Below are 20479 nucleotides of genomic sequence, written 5' to 3'. Positions count from 1 at the left end.
CGCAGTTCCAGTTGCCATTGTTAGTTGCAGGGGAGCAGCCCACCATCCCATGCAGGAATTGAACCAGCAACCTTGTTGAGAGCTCGTGCTCTAACCAACTAAGCCATCTGGCCACGCTTATTTTTTATTTTTTTAAAGGAGGGCACAGTTCACAGTGGCCCATGCTGGGATCAAACCAGCAAACTTGGTTTTATTAGCACCACGCTCTAACCAACTGAGCTAACTGGCTACCCCAATAATAGTGTTTTTAAATTAATTACTCCAAGAATCGCTATTAAAATGTAAGCATTATTAAGGAATCAGGCACTGAGCATATTGAGCAAAAATTTCTTTCATTTGCTATACCACCTGCTTGGAGCTCCTTACCCACTGTTTGTCTGTTGATCCCCCTTGGCTGTCAAACCAGAAAGGCAGCTTTTTCCTCTGCCTGTGGTGCTCGTCATAGACTCCTGCTAGGGTTTTCTGAGGACAAATGAAGGTATAATCAAATGACATTGCAAACTAGGTTCTCTAATGAAGCTGTGACATTGTCTCCAACTTGAATCACGTAGGCATCTTCCCGTCAATACCTACCAGGTCTATTTTTAATATACAAGACTGGCATTTACATGCATATATTATGAAGAGCCACTGTAAGCTCATAGATCCTTTGAGAGAAGTAGAAATAGGTGCTTCCTCCCTAAGCCATCTGTTAGAAAATTGTGTGCTGTGCTGATATTAGAACAAGGTACGTTATTGCCATCTGCTGGGAATTTGTGGTAAAAATGCAAATCTACGATATTTAGGAGATGAATGTATCACTTGGAATTTTGCAGTGCGCTACCTTAACAGCATGTAGGACAGCTACAAATTATTAGACAGCGGATTAGCAAAATGGCCAAGAGTATGGATGCTGGAACCAGGTGGCCTGAGTTGAATTCCTAGCTCTGACCTTTCCTAGATGGTGACCTTGAGAATGTGATGTAACGTCTTGCCTCTATTTCCTTATCTATAAATGAGGATAGTCATAGTACCTACTTCATGGGTAGAAGTGATGATGAAAGGGAAGTGTGCCAACATGCCTCAGAGCAGTGCCCAGCGCAGGGTGAGTGCCACAGGAGTGTTTGTTGCCATACTGTTTTACAATTTATTCAACAAATATTTGTGAAGGGGCAGGCATAGTTCTAATGTCTCCACAAATATTAACCCTTTTAATCCCCATAATAACCCTCCTGGGACAGGTAACAGCCTATGTAAAGGGATAACTCTAACATGTCACAAAATGGAACACGCGAGGAAATAAATTCCAGTAGGTGCTTGCAGACACCATATAACCCTTTCTGGGACACATAACTATAATTCCCACACCCTAAGGGGATTCCTATCACATTCCCAAGAAGGGATGAAGTATTGGAAATACTTGGGAATAGTGGTTCAAGATTCCCAGGCCCTCACTGGGCTCATAGGTTGCGGGTGGCTACTGTGTGTGTAATTGTGTATGAGGGCGAGTAGGAGGCAGGGGGAACTTGCCAGAGCCCAGTCCCGAGTCCACCCTGGGACCCAGCCGGTAGGGGCCTAGAAGTGGTGGCTTGTTCAGCACCACGGAAAGCTCCAGGGTGGGAGCAGGAGCCTATCCTAGGTCTCTGGGCCCCGCCCCCTTCCACAGGCCCCACCCAGTTCAAAGATCCCTCCTACTATTGTTTAAAGAGGTGAAGGAGGCCTGGACAGGAATGTACACCAGCGTCCAGAACTTTGATTACTCACCGATTCCCCCCCAGAGATGCAGGAGGGCCATGTGGGGAAAAGGACTTTATTGGGATGTTAGAGGGGGACACGTGGGAGGATACATTTCAGGGAACAAGAGACACTGAGATCAAGCTGGTGGTCACCGTAAGGAACAATAAATTAACTTACAAAATAAATTAAGGTGAGGAGGTCCCAAGCAGGGAGGCAGCTGGGAATACCTGGGGATTTCTTAGGAATGGGATTGGGAATTGGAAAGGGAATAAGAATTTCCAGCCCCCTCACAAGGGTGTGAAATGAACTTTGTCAAGACCCTTTCCCCAGGATGGGAGTTGGGGTTCTGGGGCTCCAGGAAGAGGGAAGGTGTGGGTTCAAGCAGAGGGGTGAAGGGGGCTGGTTCAGGGTCGTTCCTCCAGGAAGCGGTAAGTGGGGTTCTCATAGCCATGGCGCTGCAGTTCACGAAGCTGCTGCTCCTCCAGGGTCAGCATGGGGTCCACCTGCAATCGGGGCAGGGCAGGGACAGTGGAGCATAGGGACCCGACCACAGATCTTACAGCCCCTCCATGCCCAACCTCTGGAACTCCTCCCTATACCACATCTTTACTCTCTCACCTCCACCACTCCATGGCTGATAGCCCCATAGGGCTTCTTCCTGCGCAACAGCAGCATGGAGAGGACGATTAGGGAGCCCCCACCCGCTCCCATGATTAGCAGACCAGACACGGCCTCTCGGGACACACCTGTCCCAGCTGGTGCCTGCAGGGAGAAGAGATGGGGCAGGAGTCATCTTTGAGGCTCGCCAAGGCCCAGTGTGGCTTTGGGAGTCACAGCGTAGCCACTGACCTCTGACCTCTCCTTCTAGGTACCCCAAATATTCCTCCTCTTACCAGCTCATCTCTCTGTATCTCCGATGAGTGGACAGGAAAACCCCTCGGAGCAGACACATTCACCTGGGGAAGCAGGAGGGGTCAGGGACCCAGGAGTCTGGGCTCCATACTCCTCCTCCTCCAGAGCTGAAGAGGGCATCCCCCTCTTGTTCCCTACGACCCTGCAGTCCATGTCTTCAGTCCCCTCTTCCCTTAAGCCAAGGAATCCAAACCCCTAGCACCCTCCTCCTTCAGACCTTGGAGTCCAGGCCCCCTCCCCAGGCCTCCCTCAGGAGCCCACAGGGCTGACTTACCTTCCATTCATACTGTTCCAGGGGGGACAGCTTCTCCTTCCCACGGGGTGCAGCATCTTGTTCTGTGGACCCTACCCCCCAAGTCCTAGCTCACTCCTGAGAGTCCAGAGTGGTGCTGCCCCGCCTGAGGAGGGGGTCAGAGGGACACCGAACTCTACCCCAGGAACTCTGGGGTCTCAAATATATGGACCCTTTTCCATTCTGGGCTTGGGGACTCAATGGGATTTGGTGGCTGGGGTGTACTCTGTGAGATACTCACCTTTTGGAAGGGCCATGGGGGTGTCTGCTGGCAGCCAGAGGAGGCAAGGCAAGGGGAACAGTGAAGAGAGGAGGGCTTCATTGAAGAAAGGGCGGAGAAACACCCTCCCAGGGCCAAGGCAGGAGGATTAAGGATCCTATAGAGGCCACCACAACCTGCGACATTCCTCCCCATCCTCTCCCACTCGTTGTGGTAGCTGAGACTCCCCCCAGACTTTGGGGGACTAGAAATGAGGTTGGTTGGAGCCTGTCTCCAAAAACTGGGTTTATCTGTATTTGGGTTAACTCACCATCCTTGGCATCCAGAGCCTGCAACCCACCCTTGTCCTCACTGCTGCCCCCAAGGGGAGGGGCTTCCAACTCACTGGGACTCAGGTGTTCAGAGTGGAGGAGTTCTTCTGGAGGAAGCATGCAGAAAGGTGGTTGAGGTCATGAGCATAGGGATTCCACAAAAACAAACAAACAAACAACAAAAAACTAGATGAATGGATGGCACCTTAAGCGTAAAGTGATTGGGGGCGGCCCTAAGTGTGATCTGGGAAAGTGTGGAGCTGGTTGGAGGCACCCCTGGCAGGGAGGATGAAGGTTCAAGTTTCAAGAGAATGGCCTTCTTAAAGAGCAGGAGAATTGGGGTAAGGTGTGGGGCATCCAATGGGAAGTCGCAATAGATCTGGGGGCTGTGGTAGGTCACATTTTCTGGTATTTGTGCTCTTGTGTAGTAGGCCTCTTCCCTTGAATCTGGACTGGGTTTGTGACTCGCTTTAACCAACAGAATGTGGGCCCGAGCGTTAAGAAGACCTGGCAATTTCCACTTGCAGGTTTGAGGAGCCTGAACCACCATGTGGAAAGTCCAGCCACCCTGCTGGAAAGATGACATGGAGGGGCTCCTTGGAGAAGAGAGGCCTTGAGCCTACATGGAGAGGTAGAGAGGCCCATTCGTGCCAAAGTCTCAGCCACTAGCTGACCTGCTAGCCAGACGTAGCTGCATGCTTATCTACTGGCAAGACCAGCAGAAGCAGCACCCAACAGAACCCAGACCAGACGGCAGACTCAAGAGCGAAGGAGATGGTTGACTTAAGCCAGTAAGTTCAGGTGTTTGTTACATAGGAATAGATAACTCAAGTTGGGGTGGTGTCAAAGATTGGGGGTCAGGAGCTGCCCTTACAGATCTGGAATGGGAAGCAGGGGTCATATGCACTCACGAATCTGGGGCCACAACTCCTGAGCCAGGCGGGGATTCTGGTCAAGCAGCCCCAAACTCTGATTCATCCTTTCCTCGATTACTTGGAGGTGGGTCTGCACCTGTGGGGGAGTGAGTATGGAGAATGAACTGGGCAATGTGGGCTAGAGATGGGGAAACTGAGGCAGGGTGAAGGAGGAAGGGCAATAGGATTCAAGGACAAGTAGCACATACAATAGGAAGTAGGGTGCAAGGGACAGGAATTGGGCCACAGGAAGAAGGAAATTGGAGGAGGAGAAGCAGAATACAAAGAAAAGAAAGATGTACACAGGACAGGAAGTAAAGGGCTTGGGAAAGGAAGTAAGGTAGAGGGAAAGGAGCAGTTGCTGGAAAAGTGCGGTACAGGAGACATGGTAAGTGTAGGATACAAGGAATATGGTATAGAAGATAGGAAGCAGAAGCAAGTGGGTAGGAGGGGCAGAAAGTAAGGTCTGAAGAATAGAAAGTGAGGTTTGAGGGGGTTTCAGAAAAGGAAGTAGGATTTGGAGGGACACATAGAAATAATGTGGTTCAAGGGCAAGACTTGGAGCTCAGGAGCATAGAGTAGAGTGTTCATGGACAGGAAGACAACTTCCAGGAAACAGGACTTAGAATCTAAAGGCACAGAACAGGGGCTCCAAGGACGACAAGTGGGGTTAATGAGAAAGGAGAATCGAGGGACAGGAATAGGGTTCAAGGCACAGGAGGGGGATTCTGGAAAAGGAAGTAGAAATCCAAGGGACAAGATGGGTGTCAAAGACACAGGAGGGGGAGCAGTGTTCCAGGGTCAGGAAGTAGGGATCCAAGGGACTGGGAAGGGTCCCAAGGCACAAAAGGGGAGGCATTCCAGGGATAGGAAGGAAGTCTAAGGGAAAGAGCCTGAGGGACAAAAGAAGAGTCTGAGGGATGGGGTCCAAAGAGACTGGGGTCTGAAGGCTAGCAGGATATTTGGGAGCTGAAGAATCTGAGCACCTGGAAGCGCATCTGCTGGGCCTTCTCAGGATCCACGGCAGCCACGTGCTGGTAGTGCCGCAGCGTGTGCCTTTGCTCCTTCTGCTCTGCACGCAGGTAGCGCCGCAGGGCCAGCAGGACACGCTCTGGCTGTGGAAAGGATGAAGGCTGCCCAGGCCTGCCCCAGCTCTTTTCACCCACTGCCCTCTGCCCCCACAGCTCCCACACCTGAGGTGGATCCCCCTGCAGTGCTGCCAGGAAACCTTCCAAGGCAGCCCGGCGCTGGTCGTTGATAAGGGCGATGACTCGGGTGGCATGAGTCTCCACCAGGCGCTGTCGCTCACCAGACACTTGTTCCTCCAAGGTCTGCAGAATGGACTGGAAGTGCTGGTGAGGGGGTGGGCACAGATCAGGAGAGGCGTAGATGGGTGAAAGCCTGCGTCAATGGCATTCTGGAAAGGCCAGGCTATGGGCCAAGCAAAGTGGGTGCGGTGGGTCTAGGTCCAGGCAGAGTCAACCTGGGGTTGGGACTAGATCACAGGAGACTGACGGAGGGCTGGGGCTACAGGGCCAGGTAGAGCAGGGGAAGGACTAGGCCAACTGGTAGCCAAGCTGAGGGTGTAAACTGTACTAAGTGGGAACAATCTAGGAACAGAGTTGGCCCGTGTTAAGATGAAAGGGAGCAAGTATTGCAGGAAAGGTAGGGCTCTAGGCCTGGGCAGGGCCAATTGGAGACAGGCTGTATCTAAATGAGAATGGTAGGGGTGGGGAGCAAGAGTCAGGGAATGGGGATAACCTGAGTGGGGTCTATGCGTATAGGGGTTAGGCCTGTATCAAGGTGAGGAGGAGACAGGCAGGATGAAGAATCATGAAGCTGTGCCTACTGAGAACGGATTGTTAAAAGTGAGATTAGAGGGGCAGGACCAAAGCCAGGGGGCGGGGGCTATCACGGACAAGAATGTATGAAAGAGAGGCTGAGAGGGACTGGCTGTATTTGCAGGAGGCCCAGCTTGGGAAAGGACTCTAGAGACAGCCCCTAGAGGTAAGGATCGAGTTAAGACAGGGCAAAACATGGCCAATCGGAGAAGGAGAGTAACGTCAGGTCTGATATAGGCCAAGAGGGGTGAAGCTAAATGTAGGGGTGAGGCCAGGAGAGGCTGATGTAAATAGAAAGGAGTGGGACTGGATGAGGCCAGGACAAGGCGTGAGCCAGGCTGAGACCCGATGTGTCCCAGGTAGTGGACAGGCATGAATGAGTAGTACCCGCTGCAGGTTGGCCTACCTCATTCAGGGCCTGTCTGTCGGCTTTAGGCAGATTCTTGGACTGGTTGTCAGCCATGGCCCATTCACGCATCACCTGGGGGCAGGGGTAACTTCAGGATCCTAGAATCCACCCGCTTCACCCCGTGAGTCCCCAATCCCTCTTCAAGACCTCATAGGCTCCAGATCCCTTAAGTTGCAGTGGCTCTTGGGTTCCCAAGAGAGAAGAAGACTCAGAGGAATTTAAGGTAGAAGAGTACCATGCACCAGAATTCCCTTAGAATCTGGGGGCAGCTCAATGGGATTCTAAGAGTCAAGGATCCCTAGTCATCTAAGGGGTGGTATTGAGGGGTGATGGGGGCTTGGGGAGTCTTTGGAGGTAGTCCCAACTTGTCCTGAAGAATCTGCTGGTATGTAGGAAGTTCTGTGTTGTGGGGGATCTTGGGGCTCCCAGTATCATTACCTCATTAATCTGGCGCATCCTTCGCTCCTCCAGGTCCATCTTGGCCCGCAGGAAACCCTCGTGTTCACTGATTTCTCCAGGCATGCCGAAGTACACATCCACACCATCTGTGGGCCTTGGGGTAGGAGTCACTGCAAGGCCAGGGATCAGGAGGTCAGCCTGAATCCCATCTCCAGGTCACCTTTTCTATCTGGAGAACTACATTTCCTAGAGTGCACTGGAGACCACCATGTGTCCATAGCTGCTGCCTAGCCTCATGGGAATGTAGCTCTATACTAGGCCTCTTCTTGCAAAGCTTAGGAATCCATTACACCATCCTCCAAGTTTTCCCCAAATAATCCTTAGGATCTACCAAATGGCTCCTCCACTTCCAGGTACCCCCAAACCACTCTCACTCTTTGCATTCTTCACAGGCCAGCCCTTCCACTTCTACTTTATCCAAAGCTGCTCTCATCTCTTCCATTCCCACAATTAGACCTCTCCCCTACAGGTTCCTCTCAAAGATTCTCCTACACCAAGGCTCCCTCAAATCACTCTCCCTCCAGGATAGAGGGGACTAGGGATTCAGAAATGGCCTCACCTTTGCTGATCCCTGCAGGAGGGTGGGAGCTTGAAGGTGGGACTCTTTCCTTCTCTTCTTCCTCTTCAGCTTGTGGGGGCTCCACGAAGTAATCGTCTATTGGCTGTAGGAAGGATTCTTCCTCTTCCTCATCTTCACCCCCCTCTACTCTGCCCACCAGGGGCCAGGACCGGGTGGAGGGGTCACTGAGGGAGCAGAAGACCCAAGGCAATAAGAACCCTGGCCCAGGCCCCCAGGCTTCCATCTCCTGCCTCAGGAGCCTTGGGATGGACATGGAAGATTCCCTCCCACTCACCCAACTGCTGTCCCAGACGGGTCGGGGGTCACAGGAGGGGGACAGCACACATACTCCACACCTCGGAACCGATCCGTGCCACAGGGCAAAAGCATGCCCGAGCCATGCAGGATGAGGCCCTGGGAGTTGCAGGCCTGTGGGAAGAATGGGCCCAGGTGCCAGGATTGAGGAGTAGGAAAGGGTAAAAGGGGGAGCCTGAGTGCCAGTCTTGGGGGCTCATGGGGCTAGGAGCCTGGATTCCTGGTTCTGTCTGGTGGGAAGAGGGGATTGAGGCCCAGCCTCTTGGGTTCTAGAGAAGGAGGGTGTTAGAGGACTGGACTCCTGGGTCTGGGGGTGAGGATAAATGGGCCAGGTTTCTGACAGACCTCCTGTGCTTCCTGATGCCTTCGGGTTGAACTCTCACACTGGTCCATGCGCTCCTGGTGCAAGAACCGGCAGCCTTCGGGCACCAGCAGGGCCTCGCTCACGAATTCACCCGCTGGGGAATAGGGGGCACCAGAGTGAGACCTGCCCACAGAGCCACTAGCCCCACTCTCTTCCGAATTCAGATTTTTTTTTTTTTATCTTCAGAGGCTTCTATGCCCCACTCAGGACCCAGGCATCCATCTCCTTAATGTGAGCCTTGAGAATGGGGTCCAGAATCTCGCCCCTGGGAGACCCCCACCTCCATTTCCCTCCCCCAGCCTGTGACTCACGCAGGCAGCGGAAAGGCACAACCTGGTGATGAGGGTGGGCACAGCGGCCACCCCGGGCACCCCCGCACCAGTGCTCCATTGGGATGGCCTGTGTCGCCTGTTCCACACGTGCAATCTGCAGCTCCGGATACATCTGGGGGCAGGGGATGGGGGCGATCAACCCACTGCCCGCCCCTACCAGCTGCTCTTCTTTACTGGCCATTTCCCTTTTCAAGGCTCCAGTGTTCATAAGGCCCTCTCGTTCTTAGGCCCTACTTCTTTCTGCAAAGAACCGGTCTTAGATATCTAAGTCCCACAGGCTCATTGGCCACACCTCCTAGTAACTCCCTTAAAAGCTCCGCCATCCTTAGACCCCTCCCCTTTGCCTGTCCAGTTTCTTCACAAAGGTTCCCTCCATACGCCCATAAGCTCAATTTCTCTAAGCCCACCTCTCTTCTGGTCACCTTGGCCCCCCTTCCCCAGTCAGGTTCATCTCTCCATAGATTCCACCAACCTTTAAGCCTCACCTCTTTCCCTTTTTGTACTCTCAGTAAGGGTCCCTTCTCTCTGTGTTAGACTTGCCTTTTCATAGCCACGCCTCCTAACTTTCCACTCTCATTGGGCTCCACCCCTTTTCCTACCTTGCTGGCCCCTAAGGTCTTTCTGTTTTAGCCCCGCCTCTCCTTTGGCCACGTCCACCTATACCCCTACTCTTTAAGGAGCCCACCATCTACTGCTAAACTCCCTCATTTCATTGGAGGGATACTTTCCTTAGGTAGTCTTTGCACGGCTCTCCGCTTTCCTGACCTAGTTTCTCAACAACAGGTCCTGCCCTACCCTAACTTTGTCTGTTAGCCACACTGCCTAGCTTTCCAAGCCTTCTTAGATCCCTCATCTCCCCGGCCTTTTGCATGTCTAGCTTCCCGTGGGCTACTCGGCAGCACCTGAACCCCGCTCACCACGCCCATCTCAGTAGGTCCCGCCCACCTGTCTGCAGTACTCCAGCGCGCTTTGCGGGTCCCGAAGACAGCGTCGCGAGCGCTGTGGGTCTGGTTCCCAGCGGCCGGTGCGCAGGTCCCGATGAAGAGTTAGGCGCCCACATAGTCCAGCCACTTGAGCGGATCCCGGGGCCTGGGGGTGGAGGCGGAGAGGTCAGTGAGGGCCCGGGGGACGTCGGCATGCTAGTCCCTTGGTCCTTTGCTCTCTAGGACTCAGATGTTTAGACCCCCATAACTAGTCCCCTCCACCAAGGACTATGCACCCGCCTCAGTAGAGGTACGGTTTCCCGGGAAACAGTTCCCACGGGGCGGGATCGCCCCAGCTCTCCTGTTGCTATGGCGACCTGGGTCCCCCAGGATTCTCGCGGCTTTGTTGCGGCGGAGACAGGCTCCGCCCCCATCCCAGCGCAGCCGCACTGAAGCCCGAAGGGGTTAAATCTGAATCGCGGGGGAGGAGGTCAGAACCCAGGCGTTCTGGCCCCTCCTCCCTCCATCCCTAGCTGAGGCTCCCATTCTTCGGTGCAAAGACGACAGACAAGGCCTAGCTTCAGGGCCCTGCAGGCCTGGACATCAAGTCCTTGAGGGCTGGAGAACTACATCCTGGGTCGGGGGGCGGTGGTCGAGGCCCCGACTTCTGGGCCCAGGGAGGCTGCAGGGCCCTCATATGGATCCAGAGGATGCAAGGGGCCCAGATTCTTGGATCTAAGTGTCTTACTGCTTGGTGGGTCCTATGTTTAGGTGGGAAGGGGCTGGGGCTAAATCACTTAAGTCTAGAGTGTCTGAGGGGACGGGACTTCTGGGGCCAGGGGCTCTGGAAAATCCAGTTCCTATGCTGGGGGTGGGAGGGGCCTGGAACGACAGATGATGGGGAGCTGGGGCCTGGATTTCTGGGTTCATGAATGCCTAGTGCCGTTAGGGGTGCCTGGGGGCCGGCCACCTGGCTGGAAAGACTGCACTCTCTGCCCTGGACATGTTCGCGTGGGGGTCCAGAGGCCGGGTCCCGCCCCTTCCCCCATCCCCCAGGACCCGGCCGGGTCTCACCTCGGCCGTGCCGGGGCTCCCACCGGCCAGGCTCCCGACGGCGAGCTGCGCGCGCAGAAGCAGCAGCAATAGTGGCAGCAACAGCGGCAGTGGCGGCGGGCCCCGGCGGCGGCCCAGACCGCGCGTGGCGGGACTGGCGTGCCCCATGTCTGGGCCGTCGCGCCCTCACGTCCCTTGCACTCCCGCCCTGCCCGGCCCGGCCCCAGCGGTGACAGGAGCTCCCAGCGCCACCACCACCGCCTCCTCCTCCCTCCGCCCCCGGGCTGCGCCGGCGCCGCCAGCCCCGCCCCACGCCGGCCCCGCCTTCCTGGCCAGGACAATAGCGTGCCAGCTCTGCGCAATGTGGAGCAGCTCCGAACCTTGGGTGGGGGCCTGCGTCAAGCCCCCGTCCCCTTGAGATTCCAGGTGTCCCACCTCATGCTAGGGCTTAGCCAGGAGGCTACGTCATAGGCTCCACGGTTGTGGATTTGTGTGCTCCCTCAGGATCCTCATCCCCAGTTTTCTCCTCCCTTGGACCCAGACACTCGCAAATCAGCTTCCTTCTCTTCCAGGGATTGTCAGCATTGGAGATACTCTCCCACGCCCAACAAATTCCTCTCTTGAGGTCCCAGGAATACAGGCGTCCAAAATTTCCCCAGTCAAAAACACAGCAGTTGAGCCCCCGCTCTCTTCTCCCTCAGATCCAGGAGTCTGGGTCCCAAATACCGTCTCTCTCAGGACCAGGGACCAATCTCCCAGCCCTTTCTCCCTAGGACCCAAGAGCCCTAGGCCTTCTGCTCCGCTTCCAAAGGCCCTCAGGTGTCTGGACCTTTAATTCCTAGTTCAAGGATCCCTGACAAAAAGCCTCCAGGCCCCTTTTTAAAGGATGACCTGAGTCAGGTACCTAGCACCTCAGGACAAGGGTCTGGACTCCCATCTTTGTTCTAAGTACCAGGGTATTTCTATTTTCCCACCCATAGCCTCTCCCTCCCCTGCCTCCCCTTCAGGGCTCACTGTGTTGTCTCCTTAAATGACAGTGTAGAATACTTGTCCTCCCCAAGCCAACTGGGGCAGCCTTGTCATATGTGTACATTTGTGCATGTATGTTTGTGTAGATGTATATAGTAAAAGAGCCTGGAGCATTAAACATGTAGCAAGGGGTTTAGGGTTAGCTCCCAGTTTGCTCCTAAAGCCACTTCATAGCTTAGGGTAGAGGAAGGGCCTTGGAGCAGGCTTGATGGATCCTTTTCTTGATGGAGGGTAATAAGGCCAAGAGAATCCTGAACGCGCAGTCACTTCTTTGACTTTTTTTTTAATTAAACATAAATATTTTCATCCCCAGATTCCACGCCCACCCAGTCCAGTGGCAGATCTCACCCTATCCTCATTCCTTGGGCCCAATTCTTCCAGGGCCTTTAAGGAAAGTAGAGGGAATCAAGATGGTGGCCATCGTGGGTTCCCAAAGAGTGAACAGCCATCTTGCCTGCACAAGCATTGGCCATGCAAAGTGCCCCTCAGGGACAGCCAGGAAAGCTCCTGGTCTGGACTCCATCTTAACCTACCCCATGTTACCTTTCTTCTCAGTACAAGTGGTTATCTTGAAATATCTTCTTTCAGTTTCTGGAAACAACTTCCATCCCTGCCTCTAACTCTTATCACCTCCCGTCCCTATTCCTCTGCAAAAGGCCCAGTAGGCATCTTGAATCTCTTTTACACAGGGGAATAGGTGGGCATAGTGGCCCTCTTGCTCCCACTTGGGGCATCCCTTTGGCCGAACAAACTGTACACCAGTGACCCAGGAAATAGTAATGATGTATCCCTCTCCTCAATGTTCAGTTTTGGAGGAGTAAGGTCACCAACTTGTTTTGGTTCCTCAGAAACCAGGACAATCCATTATGGCAAGTTGAAGATCCCAGCACTCCTCAGTTGAAGAGATGTCACACATGAGTCTGGAGACGTGCGTGGCTAGATGTGGGGAAGGCAGCATAGGGGAAGGGGGGAGTCCCAGGAGCCAGATCTGGAGTTCCAAAGGACATGGGTTTGACGTAGCTGGTAAAAGCTCGAGAATGGGGTGTGGTAAGATAACCTGCCTGGGCTCTATACAGTCTGCAGGGGGCAGGCATGCCCAGGTGTGGGTTGAAGTCATAGAATGGAGGGGTACCCAGAGGTCCAAGGGAGGAGGGAGCTGGCAGGAAGAGGCTTCCTCCAGGGGCTTCACCAAGGCTCAGGCTCACACTGACTCCTCGGACCTTGTAGTAACCATTGGTTGGGTCCTGAGGGGACAAATGGGATGTGTGAGGGTATAGGGGTATGAGGGCCACTAACAGACAGACATACTGAGATAGAGCCAGGCCTAGTAAGAGACAAAAAAAAAAAAAAACACACAAAAAAAACAAACCAGAAACAAGAGCAGACAGAGACCCAGAGACAGAGAGACAGACATATAGACTAGTAGAAAGACAAAGTAAGGCAGAAAAACAGTGACAAGAGACAAAGACACAGAAGGAGATGGGCAGAGAAAGGCAGAGACAGAGGGATATAGGTCTGCTGGTGTAGAAAAAGATACAGGGCGAACAAGAGAGAGAAATCGAGACCAAGACATTTATTCATTCATCTGCCCAACAGCCACAAGACTTTGATTCCGTGTCATGCCCTGTGCTGCTCCTAGAGACATCTATCACTAGGATAGACCGGGATCTGCCCTCATGGAGATCCCAGGCCAAAGGGGAAATGACAGATCACCAGATAGAGCCCAGAGGGGCCAGGGCTCTGACAGGGGGAATACAGGCAGAGTGGCTGGGACTGCAATGGTGGAAACACAAGAAGAGTGATGAGGCTTGATGAGGAAGCACAGACAGGATTATCAGGGCTATGATGGGGAAGCCTCGGCAGAGTAACTAGGGCTGTGATGGAGGAACCTTCAGCATAGTGATCAAGTTGGGATGGGGAAACCCAGATCAGAGTGATCCTGACTGTGACAGTCGAAACACAGACAGAATGATCAGGGCTGTGAGGAGGAAAGCATGGGCTTTATAGAACAAGAAATGTCTGAGACCAGAGGAATGGAGGGAGAGAATTAGGTGGATGTGGGAAAGAAGGTGGGAGTGTTTTAGGCCAAAAGAATAGCAGAAAGCATGTGCTAGGTACAGAGGAGAAAGAGAAGGGCTCTGGACTGGGGAATGAAGTAGTGGGCCTGTCCTGAGATGGGACCCCCAGAGGAGGGGCAGGTTTGGGGAGATGTAAGACCAATGTGGGACCTGGTAGGTGGAAGGGGCTTGGGGGAGGCAACCAGGGAGAGGCATCCAGGCCTGAAACAGGACTAATCTGGGGCTCAAGATAAAGGCCAAGGCTGGGACAGGTATGTGGGCAGAGTCAGCAGACATGCAAACTGAGGCTGTGACAGTGGATGAGATAGTTCAGAAGGCAGGAAGCAGAGAGCAGAGGGGGCTAGGTCCCAGCTCCGCAGGAAATAGAACATAAAAGGAGGGGACAGAAACAGGGAGAGAGTTGGAGACACAGAGAAGGGAGTCCGACACTTCCCAACACTCACCTTGGTCTCCAGAGCCCTCTCCTCATCCAGAGCCAGGTCACTGTGATCTGTCTGCACAATGGGCCCCTGGGGTCGGGTAGTCAGTGAGAGGGAGTTGTTAGAGAATCCTCCTGCCCCAGGTCCAGAACCCAAGGACCCTCAACTGGATAGTGGAGACCAGGCAGGAAGGAGCTGGCATCTGGACTCAGGAAAACAAAGGGCTCTGGGGACATATTGGATCTAGGGAATAACTTGGTCAGGGCTGTATTTGGATTTGGAGGACATTTGGGTCTAGGGTCAATGTTGGGCCCAATTTGAGTTTAGGGGCCCAGTTGGGACTGGGTTACTATTTGGTTCTAGAGGCACAGTCAGGTCTGGGGACCCTGGCTTCCTACCTGGTCCTCGCTGCTGCCTGTCTCCTCTTCCTCAGGGCCCCGAGAACTGGAGCCATGGCTGCTGCTTGGGATTCGCACCAGGTTATTTTGCTTGGAGAAAGAGGCTGAGGCCAGGAAGAGTGGGGTTGTGGGGGAGACAGAGATAAGCCATGGGGCAGGTCACAGTTTGTGGAGACCAATGAGCAGGAAGAAAGAGGACTGGGTTAGGAGCTAGGAACCAATTAGAGCCTTGGCCTGAGAGGGCAAGGAGTGTGACCCTGAGGAGGTAGAGTTAGGGCTTGAAGGAAGAACCAGGGGCTGAAAGTGAGCCAAGCCCCACGGGAGGCAGCACTGGGACAAGGTCCCAAGGCCCAGCTTGTCAGTGGGCAGAGTGAACGTGTTTTGTGGGGGTGGAGGCAAGGGCGCTGGGGTGGAGCTTGGGTACTGACCCTTGCCATGGCGCCAGCAGCAAAGGGTCACCCCAGTGATGACCATAAGGAGTGTCATGGCTGCGGAGGCCACTCCAGCCACAATCCTCACAGTGGGGAGCAAGTCTGCAGGGAGAAGAGAGAACATTCTGAGGAGGCTGAGCTGAAGACTGAGGAGGAATTGGGGAAGAGAGACTTAGGGCTTGGGCTGGGGTCTCTGGGTTCAAAAGGTTGCCAAACTTGGGCTACCCAAGGTTTGTAGTCCCCTAGCTTGGGTTCCTGGGCTTAAGGGCTCATGAAATTGGGATTCCACAAGTTTAAACTCCCTGGCTTTAGGGAATCTTAGAATTTGAGGGACTTTACCTTTGAGGTTTCTTTCTTTGGGGCCCCTGAGTAGGACGGATGTCTCAGTTTAGGATTCCTTATTTGAGGGCATTTATTGTTTTGGGGTCTCAGATTTCAAGGGACTCATAGTTTTGAGGCTCCCAAGGTTTGGGGGGATCTCTGCATTTGGAGGTCCTCGGTTTGGGGATTGTGGCATTTTGGGGGTGTGGGATGCTCAGATTTGGGGTCTTAGGCCTACGGTCTCACCTCTACGGCCCAGACTGACCCGGGTGCCTCCTTCACCCAACCGGTTCCGGGCACTGCAGTTGAAGCCCTGGCTAAAGTCGGACTCTTGGGTTCCCGAAATGTGTAGCACAGAAATCAGACCTGGACCCTGTCCCCCGTAGCTATCCGGGGCTGGGAACGTCTCCACCAGGAACCGACCCCACGACCCTTTCGCCAGGAACCCCTCATCCCAAGACCAAACCTGGGGGCACAAAAGAGGAAGGTCAGAGAAGACTGGGGAGGGCGGGAGGGGACTGGGAGGGGTCGGGAAAATCAGAGGAAGTCACGCAGTTTTGGGGTTCTGGCTGGGAGGTCAGGGATCACTGTTGGGTGGGTCAGGAGAGCAGGGACATTTCCTTACCACGGCTTCTGGGGCCGGGGAGGCGAAGACTAGACACTGGAGTCGGGCGGGGCCCCTCAGGAAGGCCGGCGCCGAGTGCAGGGCGGTCACGACTGGGGGCGCTGGTTTGGAGATAGTGGACTAATCAGAGGAGAGGCCCCGCCTTCCCCCCCAAGCTAGTTTTCAATTAGGCGGGCCCAGGCACCGCCCACTAACCCCCCACCAACCAGGCCACGCCCCTCAGCAAACTCCGAACCCCTCCGAGGCTCTCGGTCACTGGGTCCAGCTGGTAACCCCAGTCCGTCCCTATAAAGTTTTCCCTCTCAAGGCCACTCCCACTCCCGTTAGACTTGGGCCCCTCCGCCCATCCCGGTCCCAGGACCTGCCCAATCCTCGAGGAAGCAGCGCTCTCTCACCGTTCACAGTCAACCTGGCCTCCGCAGCACCGCCCCCTAGGCCCGTGAGCCCCGGCTCAGCCCTGCACACGTAGTCACCTGAATCCTCGGGCCCCACCGACCGAAGACGGAGCGTGGGCCCAGAGCCCAGCACCTGGGATAAGAAGGGGCGTCAGGGACAGGACCTTGGGAGGAAGCTCCATCCACTGCCTGCCACCACCACTGGCCCCAGATCAGGCCTTACCTGTACGCCCCCGCGGCGGGTCCAGGTTACCCGTGGGAGCGGGTTCCCGCGCCAAGCACAGCTGAAGAAGGCGTCTTCCCCTACGTCTACAGACATAGGCTCCGGTTTTCCCAGCAGAATGGGCCCGACTGGAGGAGAGAGGCTCACGTAACTGGGGAGGCTGCAACATCTGACCCAGGATTCGCTGGTCAGAAACGGCACCCTCGAGAACCCAAGTATAGGGCTCCTGTCCACAACTCTGCTTACACGCCCCGGCCCTGCCCTCACCCCGTCCCAGCTCCACTTTGGCACTGACTCAACACAGCCAAACTCTGCCTACGTACTATGCCGGTCTCACCTCCTTCCACAGCCCGTCGCAGCCACGCCCCACTCTAGCCTCCGGCCCCTTTAAGCTAGTCCCATTTTGATCACACCCACGATCCCCCGCGGCTCACACTGCACGTCCAGAGCGGTGCTGCAGTTGGCGGTACCCACGGCGTTGCTGACCTCGCAGGACACTGGTGATGTCAGGAATGAGGCGTCTGCCACCACCTCCAACATTGGCCCTCGGGCCCCGAGTACTGGGGAGCCTCCTTTTGCCCACCTGTGGAGGTGGTGGGGCTCTTAGTGTTGTCTCTGCTCCCCAGGCACACCTACTCATGTCCCAGTACTGCCCTCCCCAAGCCTGTGCTTCTGGCTGTGGAGAGGTGACCTTGGTCCTCACCGGTAGCCCGTGACAGGAGGCTGGGCTGTGGCCTGGCATAGGAAAGTGACCTTCTCTCCCTCCTGCACAGTCTGTGGTTCTGCAGACAGAGTCACCACTGGGGGGTCTGTGGAAGTGGGCCAGTAATCAGCAGTGGTCAAGCACCTGGAACATCTCCATTGAAGACCTGGGGGTCCAATTCCCAGCCCCGCTACCCCAGGAGTGTGGGTCCCCAGTCCCCTCTTCCCTTTGAGCTAGGAGTCCAGGCAGGCCTCCAGTTCCCAATTCCCCCCAAGGAACTCCAGGTCCATAGCCCTTCCCTCTTCATACCCTGGAGTCCAGGTTCCAGCCCCCCTATCCCCCAAGGACCTCCGGCTTAGGACCCAGTGTACACTGCACTTACACTGCAGGCTCAGTGTGATAGCTGTGTCTTTCCCTGCAGGCAGGGCCTGGCTCCGGGCCCGGCAGACCAAGGTGGCTCCATCATCACGGCTGGAAGGGGTCAAGGATAAGATGCTCTCCACTGACCCAGTGGTCCCTTCCTTCAGCAGGGTCTGGAGGTTATGAATGATAATAATGATTTCATCTACCCTTATATAGTGCTTATTATGTGTCAGGCACTCTTCTAGGCACGTATAAGGATCACTTTATTTAATCCTCACGATAAATTACCCTATGAGGTGCATACTACTATTATCCTCATTGTACAGATAAGGAAACTGTGGGACAGAAGAGGTTAAGTTACTTACTCAAGATCAATAAACTAGCGAGTGACTGAGCCAGGATTTGAACCCAGGTAGTCCAGCCCTAAAGTCCTTATCCTTAATCACATACCAAAGGTTCCAACCTTTGAACTCATGTCCTCCCATGCCCTTTTCTCCTCTGAATGAGCCTGTGGTCTGAGTGGACCCCCACATTTCCCTAAATGGGCAAGGGCTAGCACAGGTACTTGCATCTGACCTGATGGAAAGTGGCTCCATCCAGCCGGACCCCGTCTCGGAACCACAGCAGCTCAGGGGTGGGGTGTGCATTCCCATGGCTCCGACAGGTCAGATTTGCAGGAACCCCAGCAACCAGAGACACAGAGGGGCCACCCAGCACCTGGGGGGCTTTGGGGGGCACTGTGGGGTGGATCTGGGGTCAGAGCTGGATCCTGGGCCCAGAGACCCTGATCTTCCCAGCTCTAACTGACCACTCTACTGTGCTCCCTGGATTCTTAGACTCCCAAGTAGGACTGGCTTTCCCCCTTGGGCGCTCCTGGGGATGAGTGGGCTGGCTCCTCACCTAGCACGTGTAATCGGGCTGGTCGAGAGCGGAGGCCTGCTTGTGTAGCCTGACACTCATATGATGCTTGGTCCTCTAGCTCCACGGGCCTAATGTGGAGGTTGTGCTGGCCACTGGCTGCATCCCCTGATATCCAGTATCTGGACCACCCTGGAATCAGGGAAGAGGCAGTCACCATGGTTCTGAGTTCCCAGCCCCATCCCACACCAGAAAGACGCGACTAAAAGTGGGTGCTGGGCCAAGACACTAACCCTCTCCCAATCTAGATTCACTTCAAACTTGGGGGTGATAATTTCAGAAAAAAAGCCAGAGAACAATTGCCATAAAAGTCAGATTAGATTCTACTTCTGGGGTGCAGAGGGAGTGGGCTATGATAAGGGAAAGGAATAAGGAGGACGTCTGGACCTGGGTAGTGGTTTCATGGGTGTCTACTTTACAATTATTTGGCAAATCTTCCATTTATGTTTTGTGTGCTTTTCTGCATTTATGTAATAATTTACAATAAAAATAAAAATCCCCAAACCTTGTGGGTTACACCAAAAGTATAGGCTAAAAATTCAGGACTCCCAAATGTTTATCTGAGCCCACTAATTTCACAAACTTGAAAATGTCAAAATAGATACTTCACTTATAGCCCAACCCCAACACCTCCACCCTGGAGCCAGCCTTTCCCCAGTAGAAAGAAAGCCTCACCTGGCAGGTCCCTTTCACCACCTAGAGCCAGGCCATCCTTAGTCCACTGAACCAGCCCTGAGTATGCATCGAGGGCACAGGGCAGCCGGGCCTCGTCCCCTAGCAGTACCACCAGGTCAGCTGGCTGTTGCAAGAAGTGGGGCAACAGGCCTAGGAAAATGGGAGCGGGGAGCAGAGCTGAGCTTAGCACATTCAAGAGCTCCCTCATTCAGGACCCAGGAGTCCAGTTCCCAACTCTCTCTTTCCTCAGACCCAGAAGCCCAGGCTTCCAGACTTCTCCCTCAGATCCAGGAGTCCGAGCCCTCAGCCCCATTCACCCCAGTAAAGCAGCAGCTGTCAAACCATCCTCCCCCATATTTACCGCCTCCCCGGCCGCTCGCGGTACCTGCATGCCCTTTGAGGCAGAAGAACAGAACGAGGAGGGCGGGAACCAGCATCCTGAATGTCCCCTAAGAACCAGTAGACTTGCTATCGCGCTGGCTTCCCTGCCAACGGCTTCCTCGACAGCACACCTCCCACCACTCTAGCCCGGAGACCCCTTCGCGCCCGATTCTTCACCCCCGGCTACGGCCCCCCCTTGTCCCTCCTTGGCCTGGAGTTTCTCAAGTCTGCTCAGCCGAGGCTCCGACGTTCGGAAATGCGGCCCAGTTGCCTGCGCCGCGTCTCTGGGAGACCCCGGTCTGATCCCATTCGCCCAGCGCCAACGCGCCCCACCCCCTGGGGGACCCTCCCTCTTCCCATTGAGAAACTCCTGTGGCTGAGACGCCCAGGAATGGAGGCACTGACGGCGGCGGGCGCCCCAGCCCAATTGGTATCTGGGAGCCGGAACACCTGGATCGAAGGAGGGGGTCCTGGCTGGGTTGGACACCTGGGTGAGGAGGAAAGAGGGGAGGGAGTGGAAGAAACTTGCTCAGCCCAGGTCCTGCAGGGACCGCGCAGAGTGGAAACAGAGCTATAAACGGGACCCCCTGGGGCCTCTCTAGTTTCCGCGCCCTGGGGAGGCCAGGCTTCGGGTCAGGAAGAGGCCATTGGGATTCCTGGGGGGCAGCTGGGACCCTCGAGAAGAAGCGGGATTCTGCTCTTCCCGCCTCAAAATCCCTTCTCAAAATATCCTTCTGTCTGCCTGTAACCGCTGCGAACCATAGCACGTCCTAAGATCCTGGAATCCAGCCTCCCAGCCCCTCCTTTCCCAAGACCGGGTAGTCCGGGCTCAGTCTCTTGCCCCACTCAGCCGTAGTTGCCTGGAGACGGCTGGGAGGCGGCGGTGCCCGGGCGGGGGCA

The 20479-nt window shown here is 54.9% G+C and overlaps 2 protein-coding genes across 7 annotated transcripts; both read right to left on the bottom strand.

Moving 5' to 3' along the window:
- Positions 1 to 1768: 1768 nt before the first annotated feature.
- APLP1 (amyloid beta precursor like protein 1) lies at positions 1769 to 10976 on the bottom strand. Of its 6 annotated transcripts, none has more exons than XM_033128424.1 (17): positions 10642 to 10976; positions 9590 to 9733; positions 8624 to 8756; positions 8294 to 8406; positions 7929 to 8062; positions 7634 to 7818; positions 7054 to 7184; positions 6613 to 6687; positions 5559 to 5717; positions 5352 to 5480; positions 4363 to 4462; positions 3451 to 3558; positions 3162 to 3185; positions 2903 to 2973; positions 2610 to 2672; positions 2335 to 2478; positions 1769 to 2219 (listed from the first exon to the last, which is right to left on the bottom strand). In XM_033128424.1, the coding sequence occupies exons 1-17, from the start codon at positions 10786 to 10788 to the stop codon at positions 2121 to 2123; spliced, it is 1959 nt and encodes a 652-aa protein (XP_032984315.1). In that variant the 5' UTR covers positions 10789 to 10976; the 3' UTR covers positions 1769 to 2120. The 6 variants fall into 6 exon arrangements, with proteins under 6 accessions (XP_032984315.1, XP_032984314.1, XP_032984316.1 ...); XM_033128423.1 differs by having other exon boundaries at positions 1776 to 2219; positions 3162 to 3188; positions 10642 to 10895; XM_033128425.1 differs by having other exon boundaries at positions 1776 to 2219; positions 3162 to 3188; positions 3451 to 3555; positions 10642 to 10895.
- A 987-nt stretch (positions 10977 to 11963) lies between these two features.
- On the bottom strand, positions 11964 to 19852 carry KIRREL2 (kirre like nephrin family adhesion molecule 2). Its single transcript, XM_033128414.1, has 15 exons — positions 19584 to 19852; positions 19199 to 19348; positions 18506 to 18655; positions 18182 to 18342; positions 17625 to 17775; positions 17243 to 17348; positions 16974 to 17122; positions 16540 to 16667; positions 16317 to 16449; positions 15922 to 16022; positions 15543 to 15762; positions 14973 to 15077; positions 14545 to 14648; positions 14171 to 14236; positions 11964 to 12893 (listed from the first exon to the last, which is right to left on the bottom strand). The coding sequence occupies exons 1-15, from the start codon at positions 19633 to 19635 to the stop codon at positions 12558 to 12560; spliced, it is 2112 nt and encodes a 703-aa protein (XP_032984305.1). The 5' UTR covers positions 19636 to 19852; the 3' UTR covers positions 11964 to 12557.
- Between the last annotated feature and the right edge of the window lie 627 nt (positions 19853 to 20479).

The sequence above is a fragment of the Rhinolophus ferrumequinum genome, chromosome 15 (genome assembly GCF_004115265.2).
Source record: "Rhinolophus ferrumequinum isolate MPI-CBG mRhiFer1 chromosome 15, mRhiFer1_v1.p, whole genome shotgun sequence".
Taxonomy (NCBI): domain Eukaryota; kingdom Metazoa; phylum Chordata; class Mammalia; order Chiroptera; family Rhinolophidae; genus Rhinolophus; species Rhinolophus ferrumequinum.
Note: the sequence above shows the minus strand (reverse complement) of the source record. Positions and strands in the feature narration are given on the sequence as shown.